We start from the raw sequence: 20,079 nt of genomic DNA, 5'->3' as shown, positions 1-20,079 counted from the left end.
CACAGTAAGATCCTTTTTGACCCACCTCCTAGAGTAAGGAAAATTAAAACAAAAATAAACAAATGGGACCTAATTAAACTTAAAAGCTTTTGCGCAACAAAGGAAACCATAAACAACATGAAAAGACAACCCTCAGAATGGGAGAAAATATTTCCAAATGAAGCAACTGACAAAGGATTAATCTCCAGAATATACAAGCGGCTCATGCAGCTCAATATCAAAAAACAAACAACCCAATCCAAAAATGGGCAGAAGGCTTAGACATTTCTCCAAAGAAAATATACAGATTGCCAACCAATGCATGAAAAGGTTCTTAATATCACTAATCATTAGAGAAATGCAAATCAAAACTACAATGAGGTATCACTTCACCCCGGTCAGAATGGCCATCATCAAAAAATCTACAAACAATAAGTGCTGGAGAAGGTGTGGAGAAAAGGCAACCCTCTTGCACTGTTGGTGGGAATGTAAATTGATAGAGCCTCTATGGAGAAAGTATGGAATTTCCTTAAAAAACTAAAAATAGAACTACCATATGACCCAGCAATCCCACTACTGGGCATATACCCTGAGAAAACCATAATTCAAAAAGAGTCATGTACCACAGTGTTCATTGCAGCACTATTTACAATAGCCAGGACCTGGAAGCAACTTGTGTCCATCGACAGATGAATGGATAAAGAAGATGTGGCACATATATACAATGGAATATTACTCAGCCATAAAAAGAAACGAAATTGAGTTATTTGTATTGAGGTGGTGGTCTGTCATACCATGTGAAGTAAGTCAGAAAGAGAAAAACAAATACTGTATGTTAATGCATATATATGGAATCTAAAAAAATGGTACTGATGAACCTAGTGCCATGGCAGGGATAAAGATGCAAATGTAGAGAACGTACTTGTGGACACTGGGGGAAGGGGAAGCTGGGACGAAGTGAGAGAGTAGCATTGACATATGTACACTACCAAATGTAAAATAGATAGCTAGCAGAAAGCTGCTGCATATCACAGGGAGATCAGCTCTGTGCTTTGTGACCACCTAGAGGGGTGGGATAGGGAGGATGGGAGCGAGACTCAAGAGGGAGGGGATATATGTATGCATATAGCTGATTCACCTTGTTATACAGCAGAAACTAACACCACATTGTAAAGCAATTATACTCCAATAAAGATGTTCAAAAAAAAGAAAAAAATAAATAATGGTTTAAAACTTCCCTAATCTGGGGAAGGAAACAAACATACAGGTACAGGAAGCACTGAGAGTCCCAGTAAGATGAACCCAAAGAGATCCACACCAAGTCATATCACAATTAAAATGGCAGAAGTTAAAGATAAAGAGATAATCTTAAAGGCAGAAAAAGGAAAACAGCTAATCACATATAAGGGAAACCCAATAAGTCTATTAGCTTAATTTTCAGCAGAAATTTCACAGGCCATAATGAGGTTGCAGGATATATTTAAAATGCTGAAAGGGAAAAAAAATCTTACAACCTGGAATAATCTATTCAGTAAGGTTGTCATTCATAATTGAAGGACAGATAAAGATTTTCTCAGATGTACAAAAATTAGAGGAGTTCATCACTTCTAAACTGGACTTTTACGAATATGTAAGGGACATCTTTAAGTGTAAAAGAAAAAGACACTACTAGAAATAAAATATATGAAAGAAAATATGTCACTGAAAAATACAAATATATAGGAAAGGCAGTTGATCAGCCACTTAAAAAGCTAGTATAAAGGTAAAGACAAAAGTAGTACGATCAACTATAACTAAAAATAGTTAAGGGCAAGACAAAATCAAAAGGTGTAAAATACGCCATCAAAAACATAAAACGTGGGTTGGGGAATAAAAATGCAGTGCTGTTAGAATGCCTTCAAATTCAAGTGGTTGTTAGCTTAAAATAGATGGCTACATCTACAGGATGGTATATATGAATTTCATGGTAACCAGAAACCAAAAACCTACAATGAACACACAAAAAATAAAGAAGAATGAATATAAACATAACACTAAAAGAATAGATGACATGTTAGGCCACAAAAGAATTCTCAATCAATTTAAGAAGACTGAAATCATGTCAAGCATCTTTCTTGACCACAATGTTATGAGACTAGAAGTCAACTACAAGGAAAAAACAGGAAAAAACACAAATAAGTGTAGACTAAACAACATGCTGCTATACAAACAGTAGGTCAATGAAGAAATCAAAGTGGAAAAAAAAACTTTAGAAAATTGAAAATGGAGACACAACTGTCCAAAATCTATGGGATGCAGCAAAAGCAATTCTAAAAGGTAAGTTTATAGTAATACAGGCCTACCTCAAGAAAGAAGAATCTTAAATAAACAATCTAAATATACTTTTAAAGGAACTAGAAGAAGAAGAACAAGCAAAACAGAAAGTTAGTGGAAGGAGGGAAATAATAAAAAATCAGATTTGAAATAAATGAACTAGAAAGTAAAAACAATAGAAAGGATAAAATAAACCAAGAGTTGGTTCTTTGAAAAGATCAACAAAATTGAGAAACCTTTAGCCAGGTGAGAGAGAGAGGGCACAAATAAATAAAATCACAACTGAAAGAGCAGAAGTTACAACCAACACGACAGAAATACAAAGAATCATAAAAGAATATTACAAACAATTATATGATACAAATTAGACAACCTAGAAAAAAATGGATAAATTCCTAGAAACATACAATGATTCCAAGAATGAATCATGAAGAAATAGATAATCTGAATAGACTGATTACTAGTAACAAAACTAAATCAGTAATTTTAAAACTGCCAAAAAACAAAAATCCAGGCCCAATTGGCTTCACAGGTGAATTCTATCAAACATTTAAGAAAGAATTAATATCTATCCTTCTCAAATTATTCCAAAAAATTGAAGAGGAAGGCAAGTTCCAAACTCACTTTATGAGGCTAACATTATCCTGATACCAAAACTAGACAAAGACACCACACACAAAAAATATTACAGGCCAATATCCCTAATGAACATAGATGCAACAATCCTCAACAAAATATTAGCAAACCAAATTCAACAACACATTAAAGGATCATATACCATGATCAAGTGGTATTTTTCCCAGAGATGCAAGGATGGTTCAAAATCCACAAATCAATCAACATTATACACCACATTAATAAAATTAAAAAAAAACATACGACATCTTACTAGGTGCAGAAAAAGCTTTTGACAGAATTGAACATCTGGGACTTCCCTGGAGGTCCAGTGATTAGGACTCAGTGCTTTCACTGCTGTGGCCCTGGGTTCAATACCTGGTCTGGGAAGTAAGATTCCACAAGCCACACAGTGCGACCAAAAAAAAAAAAAAAAAATTGAACATTCATTTATGACAAAATCTCTAAATAAAGTGGGTACAGAAGACATAATATAATAAAGGCCAAATATGACAAACTCACAGCTAACATCATACTCAATGGTGAAAAGCTGAAAGCTCTTCCTCTAAGATCAAGAACAAGACAAGGATGCCCACTCTCGCCACTTTTATTCAACATAGTAGTGGAAGTTCTAGCCACAGCAGTCAGAGAAGAAAAAGAAGTAAAGGAATCCAAGTTGGAAAGGAAGAAGTAAAACTGTCACTATTTGCAGATGACATGATATTATATATAGAAAACCCCTAAGACCAAAATACTATTAGAACATAAACATGAATTCAGTAAAGTTGTAGGATAGAAAATTAATCACAGAAATCTGTTGCATTTCTAAACACTAACAATGAACTATTATAAAGAGAAAAGAAGAAAACAATCCTATTCACAATTACATCAAAAATAATAAAATACACAGGAATAAATTTAATGAGGAGGAGAAAGACCTGTACTCTGAAAACTATAAAAAACTGAGGAAAGAAGTTGAAGAAGGCACAAATAAATGGAAAGATACACTATGTTCATGGTTTGGAGTAATCAATATCATTAAAATGTCCATAACTACCCCAAAAAATCTACAGATTCAATGCAATCCCTATCAAAATACCAATGGCATTTTCACAAAACTAGAACAAATTATCCTAAAATTTGTATAGAACCACAAAAGACCCAGAATAGCCAAAGCAGAAAAAAAGAAGAACAAAACTGGAGGTACCATGCTCCCAGATTTGCAACTATACTACAATACCATAGTAATCAAAACAGTATGGTACTGGCACAAGGACAGGCACAGAGATCAATGGAACAGAATAGAGAGTCCAGAAATAAATCCACACTCATATGGTCAATTAATCTACAACAAAGGAGGCAAGAATATACAATGATAAAAAGACAGCCTCTGTAGTATATGGTGTTGGGAAAACTGGACAGCTACATACAAAAGAATGAAACTGAATGACTTTCTTATGCTACGTAAAAAAATAAACTGAAAATGAACTAAAGACTTAAATGTAAGACCAGAAGACTCCTAGAAGAAAACATAGGCAGTAAGCTCTCTAACATTGGTCTTATCAATATTTTTTTGGATATGTCTCCCCAGGCAAGGGCAAAAAAAGCAGAAATAAACAAATGAGACTACATCAAAATTAAAAGCTTTTGCACAGCAAAGGAAACCATAAACAAAACGAAAAGACAACCTACAGAAACAGAAAAAATATTTGCAAACAATGCAACCAACAAGGGGTTAATATCCAAAATATGCAAGCAGCTCACACAACTCAATATCAAAAAAACATACCAATCAAAAAATGAGCATAAGACCTAAATAGACGTTTCTCCAAAGAAGACATACAGATGGCCCACAGGCACAAGAAGGGTGCTCAACATCACTAATCATCAGGATAATGCAAATCAAAACCACAATGAGATACCACCTCACACTTGCCAGAATGGCTATTGTCAAAGACAAGAAAGAAAAAATGTTGGCAAGTATGCAGTGAAAAAGGAACTTTCATGCAGTGTTGGTGGGAATGTAAATTGGTGAAACCCCTATGGGAAACAGTACAGAGGTTCCTCAAAAAAATTGAGAATAGAACCACCATATGATTCACATATTCCTCTTCTGGATACTTATCCAAAGAAAATGAAAACGCTAATTTGAAAAAATATAGGTATCATTATTTTCATTGCAGTATTATTTACAATAGCCAAGATATGGCAGAAACCTAAGTGTTCATCTATATGGATACAGAAGATGTGGTGTGTATATATATATATATATATATATATATATATATATATAAAATGGTATATTACTCATCCATAAAAAAGAATGAAGTCTTATTGTTACCAGAAGTGGGGTCTGGCTGCTTGCTGCTCAAAAGCCAATTAAGAGGCAAGGTTGATGGAATGGAAAGTTTGCTTTATTTTGGATGCTGGCAACCGGGGGTGTGTGGGGAGGGCAGGCAAGAGCTTTTATAGGCTAAGGGAGGGGGCTGGATGCAGAAACAGCACAGTCAGCTCTGACAGTCATCTTGAAATTGGTCATCAGTGGTCTGACCAGCGTCATCTTGATTGTTTTTTTTAATGTTTTTTTTTATTGTGGTAAAAGTCACATAATATAAAAGATACTATTTTAACCATATTTAACTGTACAGTTCAGTGGCACTAAGTACATTCACATTGTTGTGCAACTCTCACCATTATCCATTTCCCGAATTTTTCAACTTCCTAAACTGAAACGCTGTGCCCATTAAACACTAACTCCCCATTCCCCCTCTCCACCATCCCTACCTCCCAGCCCCTGGCATCTAGCAATGTACTGTCTGACTCTATGAATGTGACTATTTTAGGTACCTCATATAAGTGGAATCAAGCAGTATTTGTCTGCACCTAATGTATATTGGAATGCATTTTTAAGGTTAGCTTAATATAGGTCCAGCAAACAGATTGTACCTTCTGTTTTTCCCCCTGTGCTATACAGTAGGCTCTCACCAGCCATTTACTTCATACATAGTAGTGTACATACGTCAATCCCAATCTCCCAATCCATCCCACCCCCACTGGTGTACATTTGTTCTCTACACCTGTGTCTCTATTTCTGCTGTGCAAATAGGTTCATCTGTACCATTTTTCTAAATTCTACATGTATGTGTTAATATACGATATTTGGCTTTCTCTTTCTGACTTACTTCACTCTGTATGACAGTCTCTAGGTCCATCCACGTCTCTACAAATGGCACAGTTTCGTTCCTTTTTATGGCTGATTAATATTCCACTGTACATATGTACCACATGTTCTTTATCCACTCCTCTGCTGATGGACATTTAGGTTGCTTTCATATCCTGATTATTATAAATGGTGATGCAATGAACATTGGGGTGCATGTATCTATTGGAATTATGGTTTTCTCCAGGTATATGCCCAGGAGTGGGATTCCTGGGTCATATGGTAGTTTTATTTTTAGTTTTTTAAGGAACCTCCATACTGTTCTCCATAGTGGCTGTATCAATTTACATTCCAGTCAAGAGTGTAAGAGGGTTCCCTTTTCTCCACACCCTCTACAGCATTTATTGTTTGTAGATTTTCCAGTGATGGCTATTCTGACCAGTTTGAGGTGATACCTCATTGTAACTTTGAATTGCATTTCTCTAATAATTAATGATGTTGAGCAACGTTTCATGTGCCTCTTGGCCATCTATATTTCTTCTTTGGGGAAATGTGTATTTAGGTCTTCCACCCATTTTTTGATTGGGTTGTTTTTTGTTATTTGTTTTTTGATATTGAGCTGCATGAACTGTTTGTATATTTTGGAGATTAATCCTTTGTCAGTTGCATTGTTTGCAAACATTTTCTCCCATTCTGAGGGTTGTCTTTTCATGTTGTTTATGGTTTCCTTTGCTGTGTAAAAGCTTTTAAGTTTAATTAGGTCCCATTTGTTTATTTTTGCTTTTATTTTCCTTACTCTAGGAGGTGGGTCAAAAAAGATCTTGCTGCGATTTATGTCAAAGATTGTTCTTCCTATGTTTTCCTCTAAGAGTTTTATAGTGTCTGGACTTACATTTAGGTCTTTAATTTATTTTGAGTTTATTTTTGTGTATGATGTTAGGGAGTGTTCTAAATTCATTCTTTTACATGTAACTGTCCAGTTTTCCCAGCACCACTTATTGAAGAGACTGTCTTTTCTCCATTGTATATTCTTGCCTCCTTTGTCATAGATTAGGTGACCATAGGTGTGTGGGTTTATTTCTGGGCTTCCTATCCTGTTCTACTGATCTATATTTCTGTCTTTGTGCCAGTACCATACTGTCTTGATTACTGTAGCTTTGTAGTATACTCTGAAGTCAGGGAGCATGATTCCTTCAACTCTGTTCTTCTTTCTCAAGATTGTTTTGGCTATTCAGGGTCTTTTCTGTTTCCACACAAATTGTAAATATTTTTTGTTCTAATCCTGTGAAAAATGCCGTTGGTAATTTGATAGGGATAGCATTGAATCTGTAGATTGCCTTGGGTAGTATAGTTGTTTTCACAGTATTGATTCTTCCAATCCAAGAACATGGCATGTCTCTCCATCTGTTTGTATCATCTTTAATTTCTTTCATCAATGTCTTATAGTTTTCTGCATACAGGTCTTTTGTCTCCCTAGGTAGGTTTATTCCTCGGTATTTTATTCTTTTTGTTGCAGTGGTAAATGGGAGTGTTTCCTTAATTTCTCTTTCTGATCTTTCATTGCTAGTGTATAGGAATGCAAGAGATTTCTGTGCATTAATTTTGTATCCTGCAAATTTACCAAATTAGTTGATTAGCACCGGTAGTTTTCTGGTACCATCTTTAGGATTTTCTATGTATAGTATCATGTCATCTGCAAACAGCGACAGTTTTACTTCTTCTTTTCCAATTTGGATTCCTTTTATTTCTTTTCCTTCTCTGATTGCCTTGGCTAGGACTTCCAAAACTGTGTTGAATAATAGTGGTGAGAGTGGACATCCTTGTCTTGTTCCTGATCTCAGAGGAAATGCTTTCATTTTTTCACAGTTGAGAATGATATTTGCTGTGGGTTTGTCATATATGGCCTTTATCATGTTGAGGTAGTTTCCCTCTATTCTCACTTTCTGGAGAGTTGTAATCATAAATGGGTGTTGAAATTTGTCAAAAGCTTTTTCTGCACCTATTGAGATGATCATATGTTTTTTATTCTTCAGTTTGTTAATATGGTGTGTCACATTGATTGATTTGCATATATTGAAGAATCCTTGCATCCCTGGGATAAATCCCACTTGATCATGGTATATGATAGTTTTAATGTGTTGTTGGATTAGGTTTGCTAGTATTTTGTTGAGGATTTTTGCATCTATGTTCATCACTGATATTGACCTGTAATTTTCTTTTTCCGTGGTATCTTTGGTTTTGGTATCAGGGTGATGGTGGCCTCATAAAATGAGCTTGCAGTGTTCCTTCTCTGCACGTTTTTGGAAGAGTTTGAGAAGGATAGGTGTTAGCTCTTCTTTGATAGAATTGGCCTGTGAAGCCATCTGGTCCTGGACTTTTGTTTGTTGGAAGATATATAAGCACAGTTTCAATTTCATTACTTGTGATTGGTCTATTCATATTCTCTTTTTCTTCCTTGTTCAGTCTTGGAAGGTTATACCTTTCTAAGAATTTGTCCATTTCTTCCAGGTTGTCAATTTTTTTGGCATATAGTTGCTAGTAATAATCTCTTATGATCCTTTGTATTTCTGTGGTGTCAGTTGTAACTTCTCCTTTTTCATTTCTAATTTTATTGATTTGAGTCCTCTCCCTTTTTTTTTCTTGATTAGTCTGGCTAAAGGTTTATCAATTTTGTTTATCTTCTGAAAGAACCAGCTTGTAGTTTCATTGATCTTTTGTATTGTTTTCTTCATCTCTATTTCATTTATTTCTGCTCTGATATTTATGATTTCTTTCCTTCTACTAACTTTGGGTTGTTTTGGCTTTTCTTTCTCTAGTTGCTTTAGGTGTAAAGTTAGGTTGTGTACTTGAGATTTTTCTTGTTTCTTGAGGTGGGATTGTATTGCTATGAACTTCCCTCTTAGAACTGCTTTTGCTGCACCCATAGGTTTTGGGTCATTGAGTTTTCATTGTCATTTGTTTCTAGGTATTTTTTGATTTCCTCTTTATTTCTCTAGTTATCTCTTGGTTATTTAGTAGCATATAGTTTAGCCTTCATGTGTTTGTTTTCACAGTTTTTTTTTCTTGTAATTGGTCTCTAATTTCATTAGAAATTAGAAATTTCTAAAATTAACATTGTGAAATTTCTAAATTAGCATTGTGGTTGGAAAAGATGCTTGATACGATTTCAGTTTTCTTAAATTTACTGAGGCTTGATTTGTGACCCAAGATGTGATCTATTCTGGAGACTGTTCCATGTGCACTTGAGAACAAAGTGTATTCTGCTGTTTTTGGATGGAATGTCCTATTAATATCAATTAAGTCTTTCTGGTCTAATGTGTCATTTAAGGCCTGTGTTTCCTTTTTAATTTTCTGTCTGGATGATCTGTCCATTTGTGTAAGTGATGTGTTAAATTCCCCCACAATTATTGTGTTACTGTTGATTTCACTTTTATTGCTGTTAGCATTTGCCTTATGTATTTAAGTGCTCCTATGTTGGGTACATAAATAGTTATAATTGTTATATCTTCTTCTTCGTTTGCTTCCTTGATCATTATGTAGTGTCCTTCCTTGTCTCTTGTAACAGTCTTTATTTTAAATTCTAGTTTGTCTGATACGAGTATTGCTACACCAGCTTTCTTTTGATTTCCATTTGTATGGAATATCTTTTTCCAACCCCTCACTTTCAGTCTGTATGTGTCCCTAGGTCTGAAGTGGGTCTCTTGTAGACAGCATATATACAGTTCTTGTTTTTGTATCCATTCAGCCAGTCTGTGTCTTTTGGTTGGAGCATTTAATCCATTTACATTTAAGGTAATTACTGATATGTATGTTCCTATTACCATTTTCTTAATTGTTTCGTGTTTGTTTTGGTAGGTCTTTTTCTTCTCTTGTGTTTCCCCCTTAGAAAAGTTCCTTTAGCATTTGTTGTGAAGCTGGTTTGGTGGTGCTGAATTGTCTTAGCTTTTGCTTGTCTGTAAAGCTTTTGATTTCTCCATTCAATCTGAATCATAGCTTTGCTTGGTAGAGTGACCTTGGTTGTAGGTTTTCCCTTTTCATCACTTCAACTATATTCTGCTATTTTCTTCTGGCCTGCAGAGTTTCTGCTGAAAAATCACATGATAACCTTATGGGAATTCCCTTGTATGTTATTTGCTGCTTTTCCCTTGCTGCTTTTAATATTTTTTTCTTTGAATTTAATTTTTGTTAGTTTGATTAATATGTGTGTCAGAATGTTTCTCATTGGGTTTATCCTGTATGGGAGTCTCTGCACTTCCTGGACTTGGGTGGCTATTTCCTTTCCCATGTTAGGGAAGTTTTCGACTATAATCTATTCAAATATTTTCTCAGACCCTTTCTCTTTCTCTTCTTCTGGGACCCCTATAATTCAAATATTGGTGTGTTTGATGTTGTCCCAGAGGTCTCTGAAACTGTTCTCATTTCTTTTCATTCTTTTTTCTTTATTCTGCTCCTCTGCAATTATTTCCACCATTTTATCTTCCAGCTCACTTATTCTTTCTTCTGCGTCAGTTATTCTGCTATTGATTCCTTCTAGTGTAGTTTTCATTCCGTTATTGTGTTGTTCATCACTGTTTGTTTGTTCTTTACTTCTTCTAGCTCCTTGTTAAACGTTTCTTGTATTTTTGCAATCCGTGCCTCCATTCTATTTCTGAGAGTTTGAATCATCTTTAGTATCATTTCTCTGAATTCTTTTTCAGGTAGATTGCCTATTTCCTCTTCATTTATTTGGTCTTGTGGGTTTTTACTTTGCTCCTTTGTCTGTACCATATTTCTCTGTCATCTCATTTTTGTTGATGGGTGGGGCTGTGTTCCTGTCTTGCTGGTTGTTTGGCCTGAGGCGTCTAACACTGGACTTGCAGGCATTTGGGTGGAGCTGGGTCTTGGTGCTGAGATGAGGACCCCCAGGAGAGCTTACAACAATTAATATTCCCTGGGACCTGACTTTCTCTGTTAGTCCAGCAACTTGGACTCAGCGCTCCCACCACAGGGGCTCAGGCCCAACCCTGGGCCAGGGAACCAAGACCCCACAAGCTGCACGGTGTGGCAAACAAACAAACAAAACCAAAAACCTGACAACAAACAAAAAAAAGCAGAACAATAACAAATAATAAAAAAATAAAATAAAATTAGAAAAATAAAAATATATTAGAAAAAATAAAAATAAAAATGAAACAACAAAAACAGAACAAAACAACAGCAACAGAAAAAGGAAAAAATTGAACAAACATAAATAAACAAAAATGAAGAGATAAAAAATAAATTAAAAAATAACAATTCCTTGGTGCATCCACTATCAGTGTCCTTGCCCCCAAAGTGAGCTAATTCCAACCCCTGCCTCCCCAGGAGGGCCTCCAAGACCTGCAGGTAGGTCTCTGGCCCTGCTTTGTCATCCCTACCTCTGCGTGTGTTCCTTTCACCAACATCTGCTGCTGAAACTGGCCTGGAGCACACATGCCTGTGCAGGCTGGCTGGGGCACAGGCTTCCACAGGAGTGTCCACAGCAGCTGGCACAGGTGGAGGAGGCTTTGGAGGGGAGTGGTGCTTGGCCCATCTGGACCCATGTGGGCAGAGGAGACTTTGTCAGTGGCGGCATGCAGGCCACTAGGATCTGTGCAGCCTACAGAGGCTTTGGGGGATGCAGTTCTCATGTCCACTTGGACCTGTGCAGCTAGAGGAGGCCTCGGTGGGGGTGGGGCTGAGGCCCAGGACCCATGCAGCTGGAGCAGGCTTTGTCAGGGGTGGCAGGTGGGCCTCTGAGACCTGCGTGGCCCTCGGAGGTTTTGGTGGGGGCGGGGCCCAGGCCCAGAACCCTAGCAGGCTCACCGGGGCTTGAGGGGCAGGTGAGCCTGCTCAGGTGCACGCCCCTGCCACTGCACAAGGAGGCCAGGCTGGCGGGCAGGGAAGGGGACTGCAATAGTGGCTCTGCCCTTCGCACATCACTGAACAATGACACCCCACTTCCCTGGTGGCCCAGGCCTCCTCCGCCAACCTTCCTGGCTGTGGAGCCCTTCTTCCATGCTGCCTCAGGCCATCTTCTCACCATCAGCAGCCGTCCCCTCCCTGGGTCCACCCTCCAAACCCCATTCTCCAGTACCCAGCCTTCCTCCCCACCAGGAGACACACGACCTAGCCTGGGGTGTGGAGGGCTGCGGCACAGACCACAGGCCCCACTCCATCCTGCCCCCTACAGACCAGTAGCTGCATTCCCTTCTGATCCCCAGAAAGTCCCCCTCTGTCCCCACCAATACCCCCTGCTGCGAGTGGGCCCCCCCTGAGTGCAGGAGCCTCTCCTCTCCCCTAGCCCCTTTCCAGGGGCACCAGTCCTGTGCCATTTCCACCCCTCTTCACCCCCTCCTTCCTTCCCATGTCCCACCCGGTTGCACAGGGACCCCTCCTGTCCACTTAAGTGTCTGAGGTCCACAACTAGCACCCAGCAGGTGCTCCATGAGAACTTCTCTGATGCCCCCCTACTGTACCTGTGAGGAGACGTGAACTCTACATCCTCCTACTCCGCCATCTTGACTCCACCCCTTGATTGTTTTAAGTACAGTTAATCTTCAGTTCCAGGGTTGGTTTGTTCCCATTTCCTTGAGGCCAATTCTCATAATTGTGGTAGCTTATGTCATGGCTACAGTCTGGTTGTCATGTAGTTAACTTCTCCACCTGGTGGAGGTTTCAGTATCTATAAGACAGATCACAGGATATGGTTCAGAATGTTATCTGTAGCCCTTGAGAAGGAACTAAATGTCCTTGACTATGCTTAATGACTAGACTATTATTATTTGGTCTCCTTTGACTGTTTTCCTTTGTTTCTGCATTTTCTCACTTCTCTGATTAAAAATATTCTTTGGTGAAAGTTTTTCCACAGACAAAAGGCAGGCAGAGGACATGGGGGACAATGACCATAGGGTCCTGCTCCATTTCATTGTTGTTGGTGACAACATGAATCGATGGATGAATGGATATAGAAGTTGGGGTATATATATACAATGAAATATTTTTCAGCCTTAAAAATTAAGGAAATCTAACTTTTGTGACAACATGAATAGACCTTGAAGGCATTATGTTAAGTGAAATGTCAGACAAAGACAAATACCGTATTATTTCACTTATTGTGGAATCTGATAAACAAAACAAATGAACAAACAAAACAAAACAGAAACAGACTTAGATACAGAGAAAAAATTGGTGGTTGCCAGAGGGGAAGAGGGGATGGGTGAAATAAGTGAAGGAAATTAAGAGGTACAAACTTCCAGCTGTAAAATAAGTAAGGCATGGGGATGTAATGTAGAGCATAGCAAATGTCATCAGTAATATTGTAACAACTTTGTATTGTTACAGACTGTAATTGGTCTTATTTTGATTATTTCACAGTGTATAAAATAATCAAATGACTATGTTGTACATGTGAAACTAATATAATATTGTGCATTAATTATATCAATAAAATAAAATAAAATAAAAAACTCTGCTCTGTGAATGCCCAGAGAATGAGAAGACAAACCGCAGATTTAGAGAAAATATTTATAAAAGAATTATCTGATAAAGGACTATTATCCAAAATATACAAAGAACTCTTGAAACTCAATAATAAGAAAATGAACAACCCTCAGTAAAAAATTGGCAAAAGACCTGGACAGCTCACCCAAGAATATATACAGATGGCAAAGAAGCATATGAAAAGATCTTCCACATCATATGTCATCAGAGAAATACGAATTAAAAAAACGAGATACCACTATACACTTATTAGAATGGAATGCTGACAACACAAAATGCTGGTGGGCATAAGGAACCAAAGTAACTCTCATTCATTGCTGGTGAGAATGCAAAATCATACAGTCAGTTGGAAGACAGTTTGCCATTTTCTTACAAAACTAAGCAGTCTTACCAATGCAATCTAGCAATTTCATTCCTTGGTATTTACTCAAATAAGCTGAAAACTAATGTCCACTAAAAAACTCACATGTGGATGTTTATAGCAGCTTTATTCATAACAGCCAAAACTTGGAAGCAACCAAGATATCCTTCAGTAGTTGAATTGATAAATAAACCATGGTACATCCAGAGGATGGAATGTTATTCAGTACTAAAAAGAAATGAGCTATCAAGCCATGAAATGACATGGAGGAAACTTAAATGTACATTACTAAGTGAAAGAAGTCAATCTGAAAAGGCCCACATACTGTATGATTCTAAGTTTATGACATTCTGGAAAAGGCAAAACCATGGAGACAGCAGAAAGATCAACAGTTGCTGGAGTTGGGAGAGGAAGGGATAAATAGGCTGAGCACAGAGGTTTTTCAGGGCAGTGAAAATATTCTGTATGATACTATAATGATTGATACATGTCATTATAAATATGTATAACCCCACAGAATGTACACCAACAGTGAATCCTAAAGTATGGACTTTGGATGATTATGATGTGTCAATATAGGTTCATCAGTTATAACTAATGTACCATTTTGTGGGTGATGTTGATAATGAGGGAGACTATGCATGTGTTGGAGTAGAGTGTATATGGGAAATCTCTGTTCTCTCCTCCTAATTTTGCTTTGAATGTAAAACTCTAAAAATAATCTTCAAAATGAAATTTAAAACAAGACAGTGAATTGTCTTAAAAATCTTATATGAGTTATAAATAGCATTGGAGTTGTGAGTATATGGCAAAAGTTTTGAGTATGGCACTTGGACAACTTAGAGTATGAACAACTACACTACAGACCTATGCAGTAAAGATTGTTGACTGTCCAGCCATAACTGTGAATTAAAGAATTGTTGCACCTACTGCAGGCATATACAGTATGGAATATCTTTTTGTCATCCCTTCACCTTGAGCCTACGAGTGTTCTTAAAGCAAAGTGGATCTCCTATAGGCAGCATGTAGTTTAAAATCGTTTCTATCCACTAAGCCACTGTATGTCTTTGGATTGGAGGGTATAAGCTATTTACATGTAGAGTAATTATTGATAGATAAGGACTTACTAATGTCATCTTACTAATAGTTTTCTGGTTGTTTTACAGTTCTATTGTTCCTTTCTTCCTCTTGTGCTGTATTCCTTTGTGAATTGATGATTTTGTGTAGTTGTGTGCTTTGAGTCCCTTCATCTTTTGAGTAGCTACTCAAGTGTTTTGCTTTATGGTTACTATGAGGTTTACGTTATATATATATAACAGTATATTTTAAGCTGACAACAACTTAACTTCAATTGCATAAAAACTCTACCCTTTCTCTCCCTCCTTTTATGTTTAAAAATTTTTTAATACAATTTTTAGAGGTTACACTCCAGTTACAATTATTACAAAATATTGGTTATATTCCCCGTGTTGTACATCTTTTTTAAAAATTAATTAATTAATTAATTAATTTTTGGCTGCGTTGGGTCTTCGGTGCTGTGCATGGGCTACTCTTCATTGTGGTGCACGGGCTTCTCATTGTGGTGGCTTCTCTTGTTGCAGAGCACAGGCTCTAGGCACACAGGCTTCAGTAGTTGTGGTGTGCGAGCTCAGTAGTTGTGGCTTGAGGGCTTAGTTGCTCCACAGCATGTGGGATCTTCCCAGACCACGGCTCGAACCCGTGTCCCCTGCATTGGCAGGCAGATTCTTAACAACTGAGCCACCAGGGAAGCCCTACAATACATCTTTGTAGCTTATCTTACACCCAACAGTTTGTACCTGTACATTCTCCACCCCTATATTGCCCTTCCCCCTCCACTGGTAATGACTAGTTTGTTCTCTATATCTGTGAGTCTGCTTTGTTTTTGTTATATTCACTAGTTTGTTGTAGTTTTTAGATTCCACATATAAATATTACACCATATTTGTCTTTCTCTGTCTGACATTTCACTTAGCATAATGCCCTCCAAGTCCATCCTTGTTGCTGCAAAAAAAGAAGATTACAGGCCAATATCGCTGATGAACATAGATGCAAAAATCCTCAACAAAATATTAGCAAATTGAATCCAACAATACATTACAAGGATTATACACCATGACCAAGTGGGATTTATCCCAGGGACACAAGGATTTTTCAATATCTGTAAATCAATCAATGTGATAAAACACATTAACACATTGAAGAATAAAAACTATATGATCATTTCAACAGATGCAGAAAAAGCTTTTGACAAAATTAAACATCCATTTATGATAAAAACTCTAAACAAAGTGGGTGCAGAAGACACAACTCAACATAATAAAGGCTAAATATGACAAACCCACAGCTAACATCATACTCAATGGTGAAAAGCTTAAAGCTTTTCTTCTATGATCAAGAACAAGACAAGGATGCCCACTCTTGCCACTTATATTCAACATAATATTGGAAGTCCTATCCATAGCAATCAGAGAAGAAAATGAAGTAAAGGTATCCAAATTGGAAAGGAAGAAGTAAAATTTTCACTGTTTGCAGATGACATGACACTATGCATAGAAAATCCTAAAGATGCCACCAGAAAAGTAGTAGAGCTCATTAATAAATTCAGTAAAGTTGTAGAATACAAAATATACAAAAATCTGTTGCATTTCTATACACTAACAATGAACTATCAGAAAGAGAAATTAAAGAAACAATCTCATTTACCATTGCATCAAAAAGAATAAAACACTTAGGAATAAATCTACCTAAGGAGGTAAAATACCTGAACTCAGAAAACTATAAGAGGTTGATGAAATAAATTGAATATGACACAAACAAATGGAAAGATATAATGTGTTCTTGAACTGGAAGAATTAATATTGTTAAAATGACCATACTACCCAAGGCAATCTATAGATTCAATGCAAACCCTATCAAAGTACCAATGGTATTTTTCACGCACCTAGAATGAAAAATTTTAAAATTTGTATGGAAACAGAAAAGACCCCAAATAGCCAAAACTATCTTGAGGAAAAAGAACAGAGTAGAAGGAATCATGCTCCCTGATTTCAGACTATACTACAAAGCTACAGTCATCAAAACAGTATGGTACAGGCACAAAAACAGACACATAGATAACTGGAACAGAATAGAAAGCCCAGAAATAAACCCATACACTTATGGTCAATTAATCTACAGCAAAGAAAGCAAGAATATACAGTGGAGAAAAGACAGTCTCTTCAATAAGTGGTGCTAGGAAAACTGGACAGCTACATGTAAAAGAATGAAATTAGAACATTCTGTAACACCCTACACAAAAATAAAGTCAAAATGGATTAAAGACCTAAATGTAAGACCAATACTATAAAACTCCTAAAGGAAAACATAGGCAGAATGCTCTTTGACATAAATCGCAGCAGTATTTTCTTTTTTTTGGATCTGTCTCCCAAAATAAAGGAAATAAAAGCAAAAATATACAAATGGGACCTAATTAAAGTTAAAAGCTTCTGCACAGTAAAGGAAACCATAAACAAAATGAAGACGACCTGCTGAATGGGAGAAAATATTTGCAAATGATATGAATGATAAAGGATTACTATCCAACATATATAAAGAGCTCATACAACTCAACATCATAAAAACATACAACCGTATTAAAAAATAAGCAGAAGACCCAAATAGACATTTTTCCAAAGAGGACATGCAGAAGGCCAACAGACACATGAAAGGATGCTCAACATCTTTAATCATCAGGGAAATGCAGATCAAAACCACAGTGAGATATCACCTCACACCTATCAGAATGGCTGTCATCAAAACACAAATAACACAAATAACAAATGTTGGTGAGGATGTGGAGAAAAGGGAACTGTTGTACACTGTTTGTGGGAATGTAAATTGGTGCAGCCACTATGGAAAACACTATGGAGGTTTCTCAAAAAACTAAAAATAGAACTACCATATGACCAGCAATTCCACTCCTGGGTACATATCTGAAAAAAAAACAAAAACACTAATTCGAAAAGATACATACACTTCAATGTTCATAGCTGCATTATTTACAATTGGCAAGAGATGGAAGAAACCTAAGTGTACACCAACAGATGAATGGATAAAGAAGATTGGTATATATAGAATGGAATACTACTCAGCCATAAAAAAGAATAAAATTTTGCCTCCTTTTGTGTTTTTCATGTCACAATTTATCTCTTTTTCTATTGTGTATTTATTAACAAATAATTATAGGTATAACTATTTTTAATACTTCATCCCTTAATCTTATTAGTAATATTTAAGTGGTTAACACACTTCTATATTACAGTATTAAGATATTCTGAATTTGACTATATACTTACATTTACCAGTGCATTTTATATTTTTTATATGGTTTCATGTTACTAATTAGCATACTTTAATTTCAGCTAGAAGAACTCCTTTCAGCATTTCTTATAAAAAAGTTCTAGTGGCTATGAACTCCCTTAGCTTCTGTTTATCTGGAAATATCTTTATCTCTTCTTCATTTCTTCATGACAAAGGACAACTTTGCCAGTTAAAGTTTTTTTTTAGACATTTTTTTTCTTTCAGCACTTTGAATATAGCATCCTATTTTCTCCTGGCTTGAGAAATTTGCTGATAGCTTTATGGGGGTTCCTGTGTAAGTGATAAGCTTCTTTTCCTTTGATGATTTTAAGATTCTCCTTGTGTTTGATTCTTGACAGTTTTATCGCAAAGTGTCTTGGAGAAGATCTTCTTGAGTTGTGTTTGTTTGGGGACCTATTAGCTTCACAAACTTGGGTGTCCAAATCTCTCCCCAAATTTGAGATGTTTTCAGCCATTATTTCTTTAAATAAGCTTTCTGTTCCTTTTCCTTCTCTTTTCCTTCTGGGACTCCAATAATTTTCTCATTGCTTATTTTCATTATAGTGCATGGTTTACATAGGCTTTCTTTACTTTTTTTTTCATTCTTTTTTTCTTTATCTTCTCTGGCTGGATTATTTGAAGAGTCTGTCTGCTACTTCACAGATTTTTTTTCTTCCTCTTGATCTGTTCTGATTTTGATGCTCTCTATTGCATTTTTCATTTTATTCACCATATTTGTCAGTTCCAGAATTTCTGTTTGGTTCTTTCTTTTTTAAATGATTTCTATCTCTTTGTTAAATTTCTTATTTTGTCTGTGTGTTATTTTCCTGATTTTGTTGAATTGTCTGTGCTTTCTTGTAGCTCATTGAGTTTCCTTAAAACAGCTATTTTGAATTCTTTATGAGGTAAATTGACTATCTCTATGTCTTTGGGGTTGATTATTGGAAAAATATTGTGATCCTTTAGTGGTGTCATGTTTCCTTGATTTTATGTGTTCCTTGAAGTCTTGCATTGCTATCTTTGCATTTAAAGTAGCAGTCACCTCCTCCAGTCTTTACTAACTGACTTCAGGAGAGAAATACCTTCTGTCATCTTATTAGCAATTCTAAGGCTTTCTCAGACCTTCTATGAATACAGCTGCTTTGTGCCTCTTGCTCCCTCTTGTGGCAGAATTCTTAAGCTTGTACGCCTTCTCTCAATCCTGCAATGCACCAGTCCAAGTTCTGGCAGCCTCCCTTTTGCTTTCCCAAGGGTGGTACTAAATGCCCGGATTGTGATCTCTCCCTGGCCTGCAGTTTGGACCAGCTTTCTGTTCATGCTCGCTAGCCATCTGCGAAAATTCACTCTTGCTGCCACTGGGAGCGCTCAGAGGGGGTCAGCCATGAGGTGGAGGGTGATGTGGGTGAGGTACATAAAACACTGGGATGACCTTCAGCTATCTGGGGAGATCTACACACGAGAAGTCTCAGGGGCTCATTTGAGGGCCTCCCAGTGTAGTCCATGATGTCATTATTAGGATTCTGTTCCTTTGATACTTTCCAAACACTGGCTGCTGTTCTCCCAGCTGCTCACTGCCCCTTAGTTGTCCAGCTCACAACTCAGGACTCTAGATGGAATGAGAGAGAAATGTCAGTGTTCTTTGGCAGTGTTCTGCACAACTGGAGAAGTCACGCACTCACACACTCTCACTTTTCCCTGCAGGAGAAATCATGAGCCAAGGACTCTCTTGGCATTGAACACTGGTAAAGTCAATGTGTTCCTCACCCTCTCCAATGCATATAATCTCTGATTT

The 20,079-nt window shown here is 36.9% G+C and overlaps 1 protein-coding gene across 2 annotated transcripts in view; it reads right to left on the bottom strand.

Annotated features, from left to right (window-relative positions):
- CHIC1 (cysteine rich hydrophobic domain 1) overlaps window positions 1-20,079 on the bottom strand; it is a 436,141-nt gene that overhangs the window by 366,742 nt on the left and 49,320 nt on the right. The window contains exon 6 of one of the 2 annotated variants that reach the window (XM_082377545.1): window positions 13,621-19,893. The exons of the other annotated variant lie outside the window; for it this stretch is intronic. Within the exon in view, the coding sequence (XP_082233671.1) occupies window positions 19,879-19,893 (15 nt within the window). The 3' untranslated portion in view covers window positions 13,621-19,878. Of the gene's footprint in view, window positions 1-13,620; window positions 19,894-20,079 lie in introns of those variants that run through there. 2 annotated transcript variants of the gene reach the window in all.

The sequence above is a fragment of the Balaenoptera borealis genome (assembly GCF_965194805.1).
Source record: "Balaenoptera borealis genome assembly, chromosome: X".
Lineage (NCBI taxonomy): Eukaryota > Metazoa > Chordata > Mammalia > Artiodactyla > Balaenopteridae > Balaenoptera > Balaenoptera borealis.
The sequence above is the reverse complement of the archived record's forward strand: the minus strand, read 5'-3'. Positions and strand labels throughout refer to the sequence as shown.